The following is a 19,350-nucleotide window of genomic DNA, read 5'->3' on the forward strand; positions in this document are numbered from 1 at the left end:
AAACACGTGTCCGATGACAGTTGCCACCTTGGAAAGTTTTACAGAACAAGTACACGCTGTGTGGACTAAAACACAAGTGCTGGGGACACAAGAGACACTGTTCCCAGATCTCCCTCACTGTTGTGCAGTTTAAATTTGAACACGCAGGCTCTGACGAGACCAAAATTATCCTCCAGTTTGTGGTTCACTTTCAGCTTCCACTGCACAGCACAGATGGCTTGTCAGAACAGTCCTCTCCAACGCAGCCTACTACCTCCCCAACCCAACGCCGCTGCCATTGTCTGTCCGTACTCCACCAGGGTTGCGATACAGGCAGGAAACACAGTTCCCAAACCTTAATTATAATTTCTACCCTAGCCTTATCCTTTCAATCAGTCTGATGCAGTCAAAATTTTAAGGTACAAGCAGAAAACTTGCAGTCTGAAGTTTGGCAATGACATGACCAGAATCTGTTGGAAGACTGCAAAGTTAAGTCTCACAAAAATGTCTAGACAAATTACTTAATTTCCATACAAGTTCTCCTCTTCCAGAGTGGATGGACACTTCAAAAGACAAAAAGATACAGCAAGGATTGTTTTTCTCTACTACAAATCAAGCTGTTTGAAGAATTTACATGAACAGGATGTAAATGCCAAACACAGAAGTGCAATAAAGTTTTACTTTAGCCTCTGTGAGCATAAATTGCAAGATACACACTGAGAAACCAGGCAGGGCACCGACTGGCTTACTGAGAGATCTGTCACTTAGTCCAGAAAATAAATGCGTCTTTTTTGTTCAAAGACTGAAGAGATGTGGGCGGTAGCGGATGATCTCCACAGAACCCTGGCAGCTGCAGGCTCCCCCTGAAGCACCCAAGGGTCAGTCCAGGCTGTAGCCAACCTGTGATCGGGTTGAAATAGTTGGGATGTCAAGCACCTGCGCCAGCGGCCCACCCGCCGAGAGGAAGGGGCACAGCTCGGATCCCCAGCCAAGCTCGTGCACCAGGGCTGGCGGTGGGCTCTCAAGGGAACGAGAGGGGGGAGCCACGGCAGCAGGGACACTTGGCATCCCCAAAATGTTGTTAAAGGATGAGGGGTGAGGTGGTGAGCTTTGCCCGGTGGCTGTAGCTGGGAGGCAGCGGAGCAAGGGCTGGGTCCTGCCCACCAGCTGTGGGCCCCTGCGCTGCCCCCCTCACACTCTCATATTAGTGTCCACTGGGCAAAGGCTCTTAAAAGTGGTTTTTGAAAAGCTCTGACAATCCCACTGTGCCCCCAGCCCCCACCCAAAAGGGCTTCGTAACACTGGTTACACGTAAGCCGCGGGGCTGCAGCACGCCAGGTCCCACTCCTTCCCCAGCTCCTGCTGCTGGCACGTCAATTTTTCTTCCCTTTCATTTCAAAGGAGCCATCGGCTGCTCCCTGTCACCACCACCCTGCTCAGGCAGGCCGCTCACCCCCTGACAGGACAGCTTTGTTTTCGGGAGTTCTGAATGCATGTGGAGGGCGTGTAGCACCACTGCAAACTGAGCTTTACTAAAAGCTCAACTGCAAAGTGAGCATGGCAGTGCTGAGACAGAGCACAGACCACTTCGAAGAAACCATAAATAGCGTTTGGCACACATTAAAGATCACCAAGTCAGTCCAAAACCAGACAGTGCTCTTGGATTGACAAGGACTTCCAGAAAAAAAGAAAAAAGATTTCACCATGTAAAGCTCACAAACACCAAAATCATCAAGACCATCAGTCAGAATTACTTGGATAAAGTTTTGTGCGAAAAGTAAAGCCTATGTGAATGCTAACTAAGCTTTATTTGCAAAGCTCCTGTGCGTACGAACATATGAAAAAATAACTCTAGTTCAGAAAATCAGTAGAAGTTTTTTGTAACCAATTACTTTTAGAATCCACCACTGCACCAGCAGCTCAGTAGTTCCAATAAATCAGGATCGATCAGCAAACATACTTTACATTCAGGAAATGAAATGATTTCTTCCCTAATGTCCACTGCATGTTTATCAGCTGGGTTATAAACCACCAAACATACTGTTGAGCATTAGCAAGTAGGGAAGGTACTTTATTTTTCTCGTTGTACCCTAGTGAATGTACTTCTGTCTGTAATATATACCTAATTATTTTTTACACCGGCAAGTGCAGCTTTTCAATGCTAAGCTTGTTAAGGGACATGCAAAATGGATTTAAGGTAAGGTAAGAGCAAGTCAAATTCACTTTGTGCTTTGTTTTCAGTTCACTTACACTGCTGTAGAACTTGTCCCAGTGCAAAAGGCCCCCAAACAACTTTCTATAGCACTTAACTTTAAGCTAATGTTTATGGTAACTTTTATATAATAAAATTCTCCATAAACACCGTTACTCAGACAAAGCATGTTCACAGACAGACTGTATGTAACTTGCACCATCCCCTTGCACATGTTGTTCAAATTTAAGAATTATACTCAGTCGTTAACTGGAATGCTGAGGTGCATGTATGAATTTCTAAATTTCTTTGAGTAACCTTTCAAATATTTATTTATTTCAAGAAAAAAAAAACCCAACAAAAATGCCAGCTGGGAAAAAAAACCCAAAAAAAACCCCCATGAGAACAACCTTAACCTGCTAGTTTACGCTTACAGTAAAATGGCCCCAAAGTTGCCCTTAGTTTGAGAAACTGTTGTCCTGCACATACAGTGACTCTCGAGCAGGGCACGGACCAGAAAAGCACGTAGACAAGGACAGAGCGAGTCAGCCAGCTTCTGACAGTGTCCCCAGCTTTGCAAACAACAGTCTTTGACATTTTCAGCTATTAATTTGTCTAATTGCTGTGTAATCTCTAGACTGCGTGAACAATGCCATACAGAAAGCTCATACGCAGATTTGCAGTACTGAATTGTTCGCAGTTAATTTATGGATTATACCGGCATGTTGTCAAGTTTGGTTTTCACAGAAGAAAAAAGCCTTTGGCTCCATGCAGAAAAATAAGCTTCTAACAACGAACCCCATGCAAAAAGGGGCAGAACCACTTATCTGCTCTGTACCACGCAGATCTTGGAAGATGTTTCGATAATGACCTTGTTTCTGCATGTTTCCTCTCAGCACAGCTTGGGCCCAAAGAGGTCAGCTTGCAGGGAATTTAACACAAAGTAGTGCAAAACAATACATTTTATTTGTTCACAGTTAAACACAAGCAACTGCCTTAACATTTTAGAACATTCTAATAAGGACAGCAAAACCTCCTTTTGGTTTAAGTTCTCTTTAGCTTACGATTGTACCATTTCCTCGTATTTCATATTTATGGCATTTAATGTGGATTGTTTAACATGCTTACAAAGAGCGAGGCAGGGAACAGATTAACTTGACAAAGACAGCAATTTTAGATTTAACTAAAAGCAGTCAGTTAAAAAAAAAAAAATCTGTTTCCACTTCACTGATGGGACCCCTTCAAACAAACTGCAAGTTAACTACATACAGCAGACTTACCAAAAAAAAAAAAATTGCAAAATTTGTTCCTCCATAATCTTTGTGGTCCATAAACAAACCTAAAGTGGTTTCCATTACTATCCCGTTGCTAAAAATCCTTTTTAAAAGAAGAAAAAAGCCACCTTATCAATGAGCTTGCGTTACTGCCAGGGCATTTTTGTAACTGACAACAAAAACCACCTCTCCTCAGAACAAGTGAAGTCGTCGTATAAAGCAAGAAACTTCTGGGCTCGGCAGAGCAGAAGGATGGGCGAACACACTCCTCCAGCACAACGGCACCCAACAGCTGAGCCAGCCCTCCAAGGGCAAGGTGCAAACCATTCAACTCCTGGGGCTGGGACCCGCTGGGGCAAGAGGGCAGGAAACCTCCAAATCTTACCGAAACATACGCTACCACGTTTGCTACCACTAAGTCTTAGAAAAACCTATGGACATGTCGACAAAACCAGTCTGTCACTTACAACCAACTCTCTATTTTCTATTCCATGCAGATTCAAGCTTGGACAAAACCACTGAAGTTCACCTTTACTTTCAGAGTTAGGACTGACCAACCGAAAGGACACAGAGTCATTGAGACAGGCAGAAATGTATTTAGACCCTAGGTGTTACGGAAGAAGTGGAAACGGGACGAAAAACACTGTCAGGCGCCCGCTGGCATTATTGCCAGCTGCTTTGACAGAGTCCTGTTCCTAACCAGGTTAAGAAGGGATTTGATCTACAAGTGCAAGTGTATATGTGAGACTATTCTTAAACAGCAGCTGCCACCCACAAAACATTTAAGAAAAGAGGCCACGTGTGATGCAGGGTAACCGTGAAGCCCGACATGTCTAAGTTCACACAGACCCAGACATATCTAACACTTAAAACAAGCACACTGCTTTCCTAACAGCAGGCTCTCTTTCTTCTGTCACAAAGGACACAGTCTGACCACTGAGAAGCCCTGATCCCACAGTCCTCCTTCACAGAAGGCTCATCGCTGACTTAAAACACGACCAATGCAGAAAGGCTTCGTGACAGAATTCCGATTCTCAGTTTGAGCAGGCTTTATCCCTGGCCTTGTCTTCCAAGGAAACGGGATGAGGGCGAAGGGGAGATACCTGGAGCCAAACTGACATCACTGAGCTGAAAAATGTGCTGCAGCCTGAGCAGAACAGCACTCAAAGGAAACCATGTTCTGTAAGGCAAGCCTGAAAACGCATTCCCAGGAAGAATGAAGCCAATTTCTTGCACTCAAAACACAGTGGCCTTGCTCAGATCTGGAACGAAGACCAGAGCTATGAAACAGGGCCAGGCAGCACAAGTATTTCCCCGATTAGAGAAACAAACGCTCCTCTGCAAATCTTCATAAGCTTGCAATGCTACACACATGTTCTGCACGCTCTCCCTTACTTCATTCAGTAAAGTTTCCCTTTCCCTCTTCTCCCACCCCAACTGCTTTCCCATACGAACCAGTCTGAGGTCAGTACCGGTCTGTCAGGCAAACAAATACCAGAAAGATCAGAAGCTAGTGTTTTAACAAGTCTTCAGCAAATACGGTCTCTTCCGCATGACAAGCTCCAGTTCCTTATTAAGTGTCTGTTCAAATGTAACTTGCCAGGAAATGTTAAGGACAATATAAACAATGATCATTAATCAGGGCGAATGAATCGTTTTGCAGAGGTACACTGTTCTTTAAACATTTAGGTATTTGATCAGAGTCCAACTTAATGAAGACTGGGCTCTGAGGATGAGGGACAGGCAAAATAAGAGACCTTTAGATGAATGCACTAGAAATTGTAGCGCTGCTTCGTTCCAGGATGAAAGCAACCGAAGTCACCCGGACAGGCAGCACAGATAACTGCTCTAAATTGGGAAGCTTGCAAGGAAATACAAAGCATTCATAATAGACTCACAAATGTAAATTTGGCCTCATATTGCACTCAAGTTCATAAACGCAGCCACTCAACTGGGGACAGGGAGAAAGGGAAAAAATACTTGCAAATGCTAACAGTTGTCCCTTCAAATTAGTACACGCTGCTAAGGACTGAATTTGAGAAAGAAGAAAGAGTTAGGCTGGGCATTTCAATTCCAGACCCAAAAATCCACTTTGCATTCATTCAGCAGCCTTCTTCCGTTTCTGGACATCAATCCTATTCCGCTGCATGAGCTAGCTGCTCAGACCAAAAAAACATAAAAGCTTTTAGTTAAACTTGCATTCACGCCTCCTGTTCTATGCCAAGAATATGAAAATAACACTGACTGACTATCTTCCTTTTTAACTGTGGTCATGATGAGTTTCATTGTAGTCCATGATATGAAGCTGTCCAACACTGCATTCCTGGATCTTAGGCGAGAGGCTAAGGTTATCGGGGCTTGGAGGGGCCTTTGTCTCCATGCTTGGATCTTTATATAGTTCAGTCTTTAGAGCATCAGAAAGCCTGTTGATGGTTACACCCTCCTCATCACACTGGCTCTCACTCTTGTTGCGAAATAATTCTCGTGCCTTCATTCCAAGGAAGCTCTTGGAGCTGGGGAGCGAACCTACAGTCAGTGGGACAGCAGTTGAGGGCTCCAGCAACACGGATGCCTCCCAGCGACTGCTGAATCTCTGGTTCTGGGGTTTTTCTGGGGTGGAGAGCTCACTGCTGCTGCCACCCTTACTGCTACTACTGCCTCGAGTGCTGGGAGGTTTGGTCTCTCCGTTTCTACCATTTATTTCTTCACTGTATCCTGCCACAGTATCTTCATTACCACAATCCAGCCTGTTTTGGAAAGAGAGAGGATACAGTGTCAAGGAAATGGTAGCAACTTCGCAATGGAAAAGGGAAGGCAGGTGACCCTGATTGGCTTTCCATTTCTGCTTCTGTGTAAGTACTTCCAACAGTTTTCTTGTCACAGTTTTGCAGCAAAGCAGAAGTGACAGAGGGTAACTGCAAAGTAAGTGTCACATGCTCAGCTTTGCAACACCCAGTGTTTGCAAGCCCAAAGCGAACAATAATCACAAAGCAGAATGGAACTCTATCCTGATCTGTTAAGGTAAAGGACGAGATCTGTACATCGTTCCTTGGATTGCAGATCTTTCTTTAACCTAGCCCAAGCATAGGCGATTGTCACAAATCCGGTGTGCAAGAAATTACCCTGATGCTGTAGCAGAATGTGGTGCAGGAAAAAAAATAAAGGTATGATCTCAGGGAAAGCAAAGAAACACCTAGATGCTTTATGTAAAACAACTACTTAACAGTGTAACAATTTTTAGATTAAAGAGACTGGTCTGAAAAGTACTTCATGAGCACTTCCAGTTTTTTCAATGACTGTCAGTTACCTGGGCAGAGTCCTGAAATAGATTCAGCCTATAAAAGGGGGAGTAACAGAAATGTTTTGAGATGATGCATCCAAGTGCTAGGAATTCCACAAGGGTATCAAATTCCAAGGAGCTGGTCATCAGTCCAGCACATTTTACATCTCACCCTTACCTTTCTTCTGCTGCTTCAGCTGCTTCGGTTTTATCGTCTTCAAGTTTTTTCAGTAAGCTGCTCTTTTCCAGCCGGCCAAACAGATCCAAGATCTCCAGTTCAAATGCCTGTGTGATTCTTTTCTGGGCCTTGTACCTACTTTCTACTGCTTGCAGCTGACCTCTGAGCAGAAAAAGAAACCAAAATCCATCAGGTCCAGTGTCTCCAGATTCTGCCTCAACTATGACAATGCATCTGTCAATGCATAGCTAAAATTTTAGATGAAACCCCTACCTTGCTTGGATTTTGACATCTTCCAGGTATTTCTTTTGCTCCAGGAAGAGGTGGTCCTTTTTAGCAAGCTGACATTCCAGTTCAGCTATCCGTTTCTGGGAAGCATCAAGCCTCTGGCTTTGCTGTTGAACACACAATTTTGCTTTCTCCAGTTCTTTCCGAAAAGCAGCGTGCAACATTTCAACCTCCTCAAAGGAAAGAACACAATGTTAAAGTATAATGATTGTGTGTTATTTTTATTAATATTTAGACATGTTTCTAATGCTATACATAGGCACATTTTTAAACAAGATGGAATAAAAGAAGCGTTTCTAAAAAGAGATATAGAAAACTGTATACTCTGAAGATGTACACTATTAAGTTACTGTGAAAATAACCATACATCACTGGAATTTATTAGCACTTTATTGTTCCTTATGAAGTGTCTTTTAAGCAAAGCAAACTTGCCACTTCTGCACCAGATTAGAATAGACAAACGCTGTTTTAAAGCCATTTTTGCAACATGACCTTCATTAAATACCAGTCAAAGACTTTTCTTTTTCTTTTAAAGCTTATTATTCACCTTCTTTAATTACTTGCTCTCACGCAGGAACAGTTATATTGTTGTGTAATTTACTTGCTTCTAATTAAAAAAAGGTTTCTTTGAAGTCAGGAAGTAAAACCATATGAACCACAGAAGTTTTAGTAAAGTTAATACTAACTCTTAATAGGAAAACAACTGAGTGAGAAGAATAAGACTGGTTGTTTTAAAACAGCACCTCACAAAAACCTGTAAAATCCTGGTTAAGATCTTTCTACAAATTCTAGCACTACTACTCTACGTTATACACCTTCGCAAGCAGAAAAGCCCACAGTTACTTTACTAGTAATAGCCTGCTGCCAGTTACATTAAGAGCACAGTAAAGTCTTGGCCTCTGGCAAGAAAAAATTATTAAGAATTTACATCAAGTGACTAAAAGTGACTTCAGGTGTACCCCAATATCCTCCCTTCTTAGCTTTCAGGCACTGGACATTGGAGATATTCCACAAACCTATAGCACACAAAAATATCTGAATATTTTCAAATATGGAATCCAATCCCTGAAAATCAATTTCAAAACAAACTGTTAATTTACGAGGCACCTCCTTCATAATGAACACAAGGCTGAGAACCGCTTGATGATGACCTCAAGTGAAGTCTTCCCTAAAAGGCACCCTCTGCAACTCTGCAAGTGTACCTTTGTAGTGTCTGTGTGCTTGTGCTGCAGCTGCTCCAGGTACAACTCATTGACCTCCCCAAGAACCAGAAGCTGCCTGTTCAAGAACTCCATCTGCTGTTGCACTGATTCACTGTTGGAAAGCTTTGAAAAGAAATTGAACAGAATCAAACATTGGAACGAATAGTTCAGCAGGAGAGTCACAGCTGATCGCCACTGTGTTCACAGGATATTTTTATAAGGGAGGGAGACAAAGACAAGAACATAATGCATCATAGGTAATAAGTGTTAAATAAAGTAGTTTTCATAAAGCTGGTGGCAATCCATACAGAACTTCACCATCTAGGTACTGCTTCCCCTAAGATAATCATGTTTCCACTTAACACAAGAAGTCCATTCAACTTCTGATATTAGCAAGATCTCTAAGACATCAAGATATAGCAGGGCTTGGATACAAGTTCACATTGCTCAATCTGCAAATTCCTACTGTAGAAAAAAAAGAGCCAAAATGAGAAGTTTCAGAAGCCTTTGAACAGAGTTTGAGGTTTCTTCATCAAAACACATTTCTCTGTGTTGTTTTTGTGCAATTAATATCAGATTCTATGGACGTAAGCACTAGCTTCTTTCAGAAGAATAAAGAAAAAGCACCTGATAAAAATAATCTGAAAAAAAACCCAGATAGACACAAGGGGACCCTGGAAGCAGCAACTTTTCTTACCTTTTGAGAAACTTGGCTAAGCAGCAATTCAGTGTGACACACCTTGTTGTTAGCCTTCTTCAGTTCTAACCTCAGATCTGCAATCATATTCCGGCAGTCTTCCAGCTTGGTCTGTTCAAATGAAAACGACCTCACTCAGGGTTCTGAAAATTTAATAAGGACTAGCAGCGGCACATGGCTGGAGGGCCATAACCCCCAGCGCTGTAAAACAAGTTACACTGAGCACTTGTGAAAGCCCCGAAACCATTTCAGAAACTGCATTTCCCTATTGCCAAACTGAAGACAGGACAAAACAGAACTATAAAAGGATGACGACTAAGTTAGGCATTTCCAATTATGCACCGTCTTATTCTGAATCAGAGCAGTATCTCTAATAGAGATACGTAACTTTCTCTCAGATATTTCATGCCCTGTTATTAGGAAGGTTATTTTTAAAACCAGTAAGTAGATAACAATTTTGTTCAGTGTTGTGCTTCATACCTGCAATTCCTGGCTCTGGTTGTAGAATTCCTCCCGGTCATGTTGCAGCTGTCTGATCTGGCTGTGAAGCTGAGCCACTATATTTTCATGTTCCTCCTGAAACTGGTGGTACCTTGCTTGCTCTTTCTGCAGACTCAGTTTCAAGGCCTGGATTTCTTTTTCCTGTAGTTTCAGCTGATCCTTCTGTTAAGAACCCCATACAAAGCATCAGACAAGACACCTGCCTTATCAGTTAGAACATCTGTCCTAACTTGCTAGCTAAGTAAAGCTATGAATTAATAGCATGAAGATGTAACACTTTTCCACAGATATAACGTTCATAGATAGAGCATGTTCTTAAGGCTTTTGGGGTTTGATTTGTTTCTTGGCTGAAAAAGAGATTTAATGGCAGTAGAGTGGACAGGCTGAAAACTCAGTCACGTCCAGAGGCACAATGAGCAATAGCAGATTCTTCCACTGCACCTCACACTTTCCACAGGGATTTGGGTTTCACAGCTCAAGCAACAGTCCATCTTCCAAAACCTATCTGGAAGTCTATTTTTGGCTCTTGAACTGAATTATCAAAAGGTGAAACTGTTGATGGAATTCGCTATAATACGGAGATAGAGAAGGAAACATGGCTAAATCCGTAATGAGACATCCTTCAATGCACTTATAACTTCAAATTTTATCCCAGAAAAACATTCAAGTTTTCCAAGTTTTTGCTATTACTCCTCAAATGAGGATTGAAAGGACAATACTTCTTCAAATAATGCAGTGAGGTTTAGCTAGGCATTAAGTAACCGCTCCACTAATTGTGAAGCCTTTAACATTATGCAAAGGTAAGTGCTGGCAGGGGTCAAGCATGCAGGCATCCACTGATTCAGCTGCCTACAGTCAAACAGAAACTACTGGTCTGAATAATCACAGAGCATGTAACTTGTCCCCAAGTCACTCCACAAACACTGACTTTAATAAGGTAGAGAAATGAGGCTTCTTTTTTAATTAGTGGTACTGAAAGATACTGGCCAAACCAATTAATACTCATTTTAGCACTAGTGTGTTTAAAATCACTGCTAGAGTTGTAGCCCTGCTCACCATGGCAGCATTATGTTCCTCCAGAGCTGTTGCTTTAATCACTTTTCGCAAGAGTCGACGATTCCGAAGGGCATGCTGCTGTCTTTTGAAGCGTTCATATAATAACTGGTTGTGCAGCAAAAGCAATTGGTTACGCAGGGTGTGAATCTCATCTGAAGGGGGAGAACCTGGATGAGAGTTAGAAGACAGAAGAGGTTACTCAGCTGTAATGTCCCTGTTCCACACAGGGGAAATTTTCTAAAATAAGCAAACTAGACTTCTTTGAAATTACAAGTTAAAAATCTGCCTGCTCCATTTGATCATCAACACAAACTTAAAATTTTAAACATTTCTCCCAGGGCAACATGCGTATGTTTCAGATGGATTGCTCCTTCTATTAGGAAAAAAGGCCAAGCTCACTATCACCACGGAAGCCTAAGAGCACAAAACTACGACACATGTGAAGCAGCAAGAAAAACCAATCATCAGGTTTAGATTCAAATAGTACTGAAAAGCTGGAAAGATCTGCTCGATGATCTGCACCACACTGAAGGCTAGCAGATGTTAAATGGCCAAAAGCAGAAACATCTAGAATTGTGGGGAAGGCAGTTTTAACTTTTTAAACATGAAAAAAAGCAGCTCATCTCACTAGAAAAAAGATGTCTATCTGCTAAACAGATAAACCATGACTTAATGGAGGGCACCATCTTTCTGCAGTGTTACAAAAAAAAAGAAAAAAAAAAAAGAAAAAAGTATGCAGGTCATTGTTTAAGCAAGTCTAATAATAGAGGAACAGATTGCCAAAACACATGAGAAACTTCCTCACCTCCAAAGTGAGTCCAGTCAGCAGATTTGCTTGGCAGAGACAATCTGAAAAATGAAAATGCACCATTAAACAGTAAGTTTAAACACAAAACCACTCTGCAAGTCACTGCAAAATGGAATGCCCACCTCAAAAGAGCTTACAGCCTAAGAAAAGTACAATTATGGTTAGTCTGCATGAAAAGAGTATGGAGGATCCGTGGCGAGGTTGCAAGGGCAGAGGATGGAGGGCATAATTTCTTAGAAGCTGGAGAAAAATTCTCTCAGGCATAGAGAACAGCATAAGGACAAAGGAATACAGCAGATACACCTACACCTTAGATCTGGTTCTCCAGTTCTTAGCTTCACGTGTATTAGAAAGAAGAAAGTGTCAATCTCCCCATGGCCTCTACATTTGCTTTTGAGTATCTAGTGTGAGACTTAAACCTGATAAACAAATCTCACTAACAGTGGTACCAAACCCATACTTGTAGCACAGCCAACAGCCCTACTTCTTCATCCCAAGCTGTCAGTGAAGGCAGTAAGAGTACAATGGTCACAGGCCCCCTTTTTTTATATCAAAACAAACACATCAGCGTTGCAAATATAAAAACCCTCCACCCAGAACCCCTAACTCAGATAAGAGTCATGTTTCACAGAACATGGTTTCATTGTAGATTTCCAGAACTGGCTGCTTTTCAGGCACAGCTATTAAAATAAAGCCAGCACAGAAAGGAGTAACAAGAACATTTGCGAAGTAAGATTTTCAGTCACCTACTTGTTCAGCTCCTTAGTGTGTGCATCCGCTCCTTGCTGTATCAGTCTGTCCAGTACTTCCACGGGAGAAGTTGAGGACATGCACTCATCATCCTGGGTTCCCTTGGCTTTCTTTAGCAGCTCCTCAGTCTTCTTGCCAACGAAGAGGTAGGCAGTCTTTGGTAATGCAACCTCAAAAAGGTGCTCATAGAGGGGAGGCTGCCCACTCCCAGACACCACTCCTCTTTGTGCTGGTACTTTGTAAGGGCTGGGAGTGCGGATACTTGTCTCCCCAGAGGTTCCTTCCCTGTTACCAGCAGGGCTTTCACCAGAGCCTCCACAGGGCTTGTCTATGGGAGTAAACGTTTGTTTGGGTGTTTCCCGTGCACTCTCAGGCCCAGGCTTGTCCAGGGAAGATGTTAGAGGCTCAGAGGTCTGACTGTGTCCCTGAACACTAGAGGCTACTGAATGGGTCTTCTTCTGAGAGCCTGACAGACTTTCATTTGTGCGGTAAAATGGAGAGTCAAATCCTCCTCTAGGCACCATGTGTTCAGCATCGGTTGTGATCTCGGAGATCTCTTTAGATATTGCATCTGAGAAGGATGGCAGGGGGGAGCACAGTTATGGATGTTGTATTTTGACATTACAAACAATGCCTTACCTAAGATGTACGTAAGGATGACAGAAATTACCTTCCTCTCTGTCCTTTTCAGCACTATCTTCAAAAGACAAACCACCCAAAAACTCTGGAAGATCACTTAAGGTTACTGAACTTTTACTACTGGGTGTGTCTGAAGAAAAGAAAAGAAAAAAGAAAAGTTAGTTGTACAAATGCCATTCTCTCCAGCCTTATCAGAGCACAAACCCAAAGTCTTTTACTACTGTAAGTTCCTTAGAATAAGCTTGCCCCTCCTTCAGATGCTTCCTCAAAGGAGGAAGCTATCTGACTCCTGTTCCATTCCATGTGGAAACCAGTTCAGAGATCAGTCACTGGTCGGCCCTGATGCTGAAATGCAATTTTGTAAACTTAACATTTGCTGTTGCACAACAAGCCTAGGCAACTGCCTGTATGAGTAAGAATGGAATAAGAATGGGCTGTTTGCAATTTAACACACTAAATAAAGTGGCTTAAGTGTAATGTGACTATTATTCTTCCATATTATCATTAAACTCCCCTTTAGCTTCTGATCTGCCTACACAAGGACACAGCACTTAACCTGAAAAAAGGAAGTTCAGCAAACCGATGTAATACAAATTTGACAATATGTGGCTACCGATCAAAACTCTGAGACAGCTGCCAGGGAAATACACACTAAAGCATGCAGGATAGAAACTTCATACTCATAGCTTAGTCACAGATAAAGAATCTAGTGAAAAAACCTAGCCTGCTCTTAACTGGGAATTCAGAAAGTTCAGATTCTGTTGTTGCTATACAACTTCACAAAGGAAAACCAGCTTTAAATTTCACTATCATCTCCACTTTGAGGATGGTAAAGATTCACAGTACAGAAGTCTCAAATATAGTGCCAAAATCCCTTTCTACAGCTGTCACAGGTATGGATGACAGAACGGAAAATGGCATCTAGATTTACCTATTAGAAGCTGAGTTCCTCAACCATCCACTGTTGATTTCAATATTCCACAGGACTTTAAAAAAAAAGGTTCAAGTACAGCAATATAATTGTAGATAGAAAACAAAAGTGGTTCCAAGAGCCTTTAAAAGGGAGTATCTTATCTATCCTTATGTGTAGCCTTACAGTTTGATCCAAACATGTGACATAAAACTTGAAATAAGTTCATGTACAACTTGTTGTTTCTAATTTAAAAAAAAATCCTCAAAGAATTAGCTTTTAAAAAAAAAGTCCTTTTCCAGCCTTCAGCGTAGATCTGTATATTTAAACATGCATAAGAATGTATGAGGGCCAGTTAAAAAAAATTCTGCAAGCTATTTCTGAAGATGAGTAGTTAAAATTAAATCAAAAGCATCACAAGAAGGTTTTAAGTTCAATCACAGGTTAAGGCAGGATCCTGGAACTACAAAGAACTCGCAGGGGGTGGGATGGGGAGAGAAAAACCTGTGGGAAAGTGTTTGGTAACTGGAATACAAGTCAATAAAAACAGGATTCATTTATAATAGGCTATTGTAATGAGGAGAGGAAAACTGAGTTTACCCAATGATTTATCACTGTTTATGACATTTTGCTGTCGGTACAGTAAAGGCCTCCCAGTATCTGGTTTGTCCTCCTGAAAAAAAAAGCCAAAAACCAAAACTCAACATAGATTCTCTGCATCAGACATCTGTTGGAAACAAACCCCTTGGTCAGTTCCATAGAAAGGAAATTCCTTCAAATACATGGCTTAAATAGCAAGCCAATATAAGAAGTCTTAAAACCGTGCACCGTGGAAAAGGCAATAGTTGTCTAAACTGAGAAGAAAATTAGGTTTTGCAATGAATTGCAACGTGTTTTGTAAATCAGTTACTCTGATTTTTCTTTCTCTGTTATGGTTCCTGCCTGTATGGCAAGCCAATGAAAAAAAATAATCAGATCTGTTTGGCAAAAGAACTTTATTATACCTTTTTAGAAGGTGTGGCAGCAGCTGAAGGGAGTGAAACATGCACAAAGTCATCTGAAGTGCAGGATGGAGGAGGAGATGTGGCTGGCGTTCCCAAAGGTGTTCCTTTTCCCCCTGCTGAAATAGAGGAGCAAAAGCTTTCTCAGCAGGCTCCCACTGCCTCCTTTCAGCCAAATATTGTATGTGAAGAACTGTACATTCAAACACTATCTCAACCATTTACTACTTAATCTCTTTCAACTATTTATCAAGATAAAAGTGCAGTTTCCAAAAGGCTTGCTTCAGACTTTGGCTCTTAATTCACTGTAACTTATTTCCTGTCTCAGTGTTTGCATTAGCACTGCTCTAGATGACCAAGTACTCAGTTCATGGAAGTAATGACTTAAGGCTATCAAATTGTGGCATTCCTGTTCAAGCTGACAGCAAAATTTACAGCCAAAATTTCTATTATAATAAACCTTGAAGGCCTAATTCCAAAATTCAGCACGCACCAGATGTGCCAAAAGCTTTGCTGTAAGGTTGTGATGCAGACTGGGATGATTCTGATGGGACAACTCCAGGGGAGGTTGGTGGAGTGGTCATACCACAAACTGCAGAAGGACTCCAGATGGTAACCTGTGTAAAAGCAATACACAATAAACACAAATCAGTGAAGCTCAGAAAAGGAACACGTGAAGCACCTGTATCCAGGTTCTGACATAGGAAATCAGATGGGGATTAAATCTGAAATATACACTAAGTTCTAAAGAATTCACAGTACTTCTCAGAAACAAGTTTTTTTAAGACTGTCACGAGGAACGACAAACAAAGTGCAAAGCATTAAAAACATGCTGTGCTGCATCTTCTCCTTTACCTGCTGTGGCTCAGTTGACTGCCGTATTGACTGTGGGCTCAGAATCTGAGGTAGCTGCCCTGGCATTTGTGATAGTGTTAGCCGAGGAGTGGAATATGGGGTAGAAGTCCCTGAAAGTGTTTGTTTTTTTTTTAAAAAAAAAAAAAAAAAAAAAAAAAAAAAAAAAAATTAAAAGTATCCAGCACATTAAAGACAAATCAATGTACTTCTGGCTAGTACTAGAGGCTTTTAACCAAAACATTTTGATTCCATTCAACACACACATTTGTAGTTAGCAAACAAGAGACTTTTCTTCCAGCCTCAAAAAATATCTACTGAATATATTAGATGCTACAGCTCTTTTTTTGGTTGGTTTGTTGTTTTGGGGCAGGGGGGACAGGGGAGGAGGAAACAGCAGAAAGGCAACTTTGCAAACATACTGTATGTCTGCATGACCAGAGCATGTATGTATATATTTCCTTCTTTTTTTTTTTTTTTTAAATGACAGTCTATTTTATGGTGCCCTAAGAATCAGACTTTAAGTGGAATAAATTAGTAAGATGTCTTTTTGCTGTAAGGCGAGTTTTCCTCCAGGAATTGGGTATTCATTAGGTGTCAGGCAGGTCTTACCATAGCTGCTCTGTGTGTCAACGTAATGGCTGGCACTGGGGTCAGTTTGATGATGTTTTAAGCTTGTGCAGAGTTTCCGAGACACAGAGTAATAACCATCTTCATACGAGGCTTCTGCAGGGTCCAGGGAGATTTTGGCACATTCTATCACAACATCATGAGTTTCTAGTCTTTTCCACCTGCAGACAGTTTTTGGATCCAAAAGAGTAAGTTAGTCAATTATTGTTACAAACAAGAGTTCCTGGAGACATGAGGAATTGGCTTGTAGGATGGCTCATTTGTTCCAGACAGCTTTGCATGCTCCCAGCCAAAACTGGAACAAGGCACCATACAGAAATTGCAACCAGATGACTTGTAAGAGGGGGTCTCAAAGAGGAGACAAACAGCTTTGACACAGAGATCCATAAAGGTCTGCCATGGAGCGCTCTGGAAAGGAGGAACAGCATACGAAGAGTTGGTGGATCCTGAGCTTCAGCAGCTGTAGAAATCAGCTCAACTAGACTCAGATGTTGGTAGTCAAAATTTAGACATGCCAGCAGTGAGGGAATCTTACATTATTTAAGCAAACACCATCTGCAATGCCAGTTTGAGGTCTGTGTTTTTCCTCCCAAGTTTTGGGAATGCTTTTTATTATTACTGCCTCCTTCGTTCTGAAAACTTTTTTCTCTCCCTAAATTAAGCAGCCAGATTAGATCTGCCCAATATTTCAGGGTATAGCAGTTCACTGTAAAGAAGAGAAAGCACACAAGGCTATCTGTTAAAGGCCAAATTGCTTTTGAATGTAAGCTATTATGTGCAAGATACCAAACCAGAAGGCTTCAACTGGTAGTTTTGTGCCAATTGTACTCCTTAGCAGCGCCACCCTCCCCCCTGTCTGGGAGAAGCCTGCAAAATTGGGCATTGTGATATTCAATGGGTTCCCATTTAGTAGTGTTTTCCTAGTGGCTCTGAAAAGCAGGGCAAGAGCACTACTGTGCAGCAACAAGAGTCAATTGCTCCTCTTCAGTGGCTGGGCCTGTGGAGACAAGAGAAAAGCAGCAAGTGGTGCTGCTGCAGGCAAATGAGCCTATTTCTAAAGAAAACTAATACAGCTGATAATGTTAAGACATACCTGTTAAAAGAATTGATCTGTTAACTGAACCAATATCTAGGTACCAAAACAAGACACACTGAAGCCATTTTAAACACTTAAATCCCACCAAGTACTTCAACAAACCAAAAAAAAAATAAACGACCCAAACCTTAAGCCAATGAAGCAAGTCAGTGGTAGTTTCCCTTTATTCATTATAACCAAATTCTTATAGAATTTTATGAGGATGTTTGATTGTTAAGTCAAATTAAGACAAAGTCAACTGTTAAGTAGAAGACAGATTCTATCCCAGACACAAAATTAATTCAGAACCCCAACATTATTAATGGCCTTCCACAACAGTTTTTGCTTATTCATCCAGCTGTAAGCTTGGATGAAGAAATGCTACACGTTTACCTGGTGCACCTATGAATATGGGTGGCAAAACACCACTGGCACACACTGCTGCTGACAGACAAGGTTTTGCTGTAAGCCTTCTGAAATAACCCAGCTAAAAGCTGCTCATTTCTAGCCTTTCCTAATAGCAGAGTGAACATATATACCTTCGTGGGTCCAGTTCATGGTCCTTAGATCCAGTCACTAATTCTGGATGAATTCGCACATGTTCCATCATTGGCTGGATGAGCAAGAGCAAGAAGAAGTATGTATTATCGGTACAGCATCTTTTCATTGCACTAAACTACACAAAGGTGATGAGCAAGCTACTGATCCCTACAGTTCAGAATGTTACATTTAACAGATAAAGCTAACACACATCATCACAGCTTCAAGAGAGCATCTTGCTCCCACCTGAGATTTCAGTCCTCCAATAGCCAGTTTTTATTCTGCTTTGCAGAGCAGCCCTCAGTTAAATCAATGTAGTGTATTAAATTGCCAAATACCTGCCTTTATACAGCTATGAATTCCTTGTCTCAGGTAATATACACATTTTACCTTGACTACCTCTTCAAAGGTCTCCAAGTTTTCCTTCATACTGTAGTGAGAACGCAGAAAGGAGACAAAATTGCAAGGATACATTCCATAAAGACGATGAAAGAGAGCATAAACGCTGGCATGAAGATGGACAAGATAAATCTCTGCCACGTGACCTGGAAAAAGTAGTTAGAATCTTTTTCATTACATTGGAGAAAAGAATAAAACTTCTAAGGATGCAAGCAAAGTACTTTTAAATTTAAAATGTTAACTGGAACAAGTCTTCTGAGATATGAATAGTCCCTAGCGAAACTGTGAAGTCTTCTGAGAGTATAAGCAATACTTACTCATCAGCTCACAGCAAAACCAAAAATTAAGACACGGACCATTAACTCCAACCAGTATCCTGTCGTTCTCAAAGCACAGCATTTTTTTTATTATTCAAGTTAAAACCTGAAACCCCTCTAGATAGTGAGCCAGAGTTTGCAAGACTGCCTGCCTGATTAAAAATAAAAACTAAGGATTACTTCACTTCAAAGGTAAAAACTAAAAGCTTGTACCCACAAAAAGCAAACATGACAGATTTGAACCTTACTAGCCATCTTACAAGTTCCAATCCTACTTGCCATGCAAAATGGCTCTCTGAATAGCACTTCTATATGCTTAACACAGCATTTGTTCATACAGCCATGAGACACATTTATAACACTTGTGTTACATATCAGACACCTTACAACAAATTCAGCAAAACCAATTCATCAGAACCAATGCTACAACTGAGAAGCCTAGTTCTACCAAGACTTTCATGAGTGCTGATAGTTGCATATTAAAAGAAAACCTCACATGTTTCTTCCCCCTCCCCATCCATACCTAGCAATCTCAAATTCCCAAACATCTGCCTCAAATATTAGCATTTTATCTTCTCTGTTCCATTAAGATCAGTCTCTGCTTTTCACTGTCATCAGGGTAGCACTTTGGTCCAGTGAAACATCATGTAGTAGCAGCACCACATGGACCAATCTAAGACACTTAGAAATTTTGAGCAAAGAAGCACTCCCTGATGCTAACTATAAAAAACAGACCAGTTTGTGGGCCCTAATACTTCATTTTCTGCATTTAAATAATCTCAG

At 41.3% G+C, this 19,350-nt stretch overlaps 1 protein-coding gene across 5 annotated transcripts in view; it reads right to left on the reverse strand.

The window, feature by feature from the left end:
- Nucleotides 1-3,114: 3,114 nt before the first annotated feature.
- The window catches only part of TSC1 (TSC complex subunit 1), a 28,960-nt gene continuing 12,724 nt past the window's right edge, over nucleotides 3,115-19,350 (reverse strand). For 3 of the 5 annotated variants that reach the window (XM_056351107.1, XM_056351108.1, XM_056351111.1), the window contains 17 exons: nucleotides 18,242-18,396; nucleotides 17,851-17,924; nucleotides 16,219-16,397; nucleotides 15,610-15,719; nucleotides 15,248-15,371; nucleotides 14,758-14,873; nucleotides 14,354-14,426; nucleotides 12,875-12,973; nucleotides 12,205-12,775; nucleotides 11,452-11,495; nucleotides 10,647-10,813; nucleotides 9,570-9,752; nucleotides 9,090-9,200; nucleotides 8,393-8,515; nucleotides 7,176-7,363; nucleotides 6,903-7,064; nucleotides 3,115-6,191 (listed from right to left, as the gene is read on the reverse strand). In XM_056351107.1, the coding sequence (XP_056207082.1) occupies nucleotides 5,705-6,191; nucleotides 6,903-7,064; nucleotides 7,176-7,363; nucleotides 8,393-8,515; nucleotides 9,090-9,200; nucleotides 9,570-9,752; nucleotides 10,647-10,813; nucleotides 11,452-11,495; nucleotides 12,205-12,775; nucleotides 12,875-12,973; nucleotides 14,354-14,426; nucleotides 14,758-14,873; nucleotides 15,248-15,371; nucleotides 15,610-15,719; nucleotides 16,219-16,397; nucleotides 17,851-17,924; nucleotides 18,242-18,396 (2,966 nt within the window). In that variant the 3' untranslated portion in view covers nucleotides 3,115-5,704. The remainder of the gene's footprint in view (nucleotides 6,192-6,902; nucleotides 7,065-7,175; nucleotides 7,364-8,392; nucleotides 8,516-9,089; nucleotides 9,201-9,569; nucleotides 9,753-10,646; nucleotides 10,814-11,451; nucleotides 11,496-12,204; nucleotides 12,776-12,874; nucleotides 12,974-14,353; nucleotides 14,427-14,757; nucleotides 14,874-15,247; nucleotides 15,372-15,609; nucleotides 15,720-16,218; nucleotides 16,398-17,850; nucleotides 17,925-18,241; nucleotides 18,397-19,350) is intronic. The other 2 variants (XM_056351109.1, XM_056351110.1) reach the window with 2 other exon arrangements.

The sequence above is a fragment of the Falco biarmicus genome, chromosome 9, assembly GCF_023638135.1.
Source record: "Falco biarmicus isolate bFalBia1 chromosome 9, bFalBia1.pri, whole genome shotgun sequence".
In the NCBI taxonomy this organism is placed as follows: domain Eukaryota; kingdom Metazoa; phylum Chordata; class Aves; order Falconiformes; family Falconidae; genus Falco; species Falco biarmicus.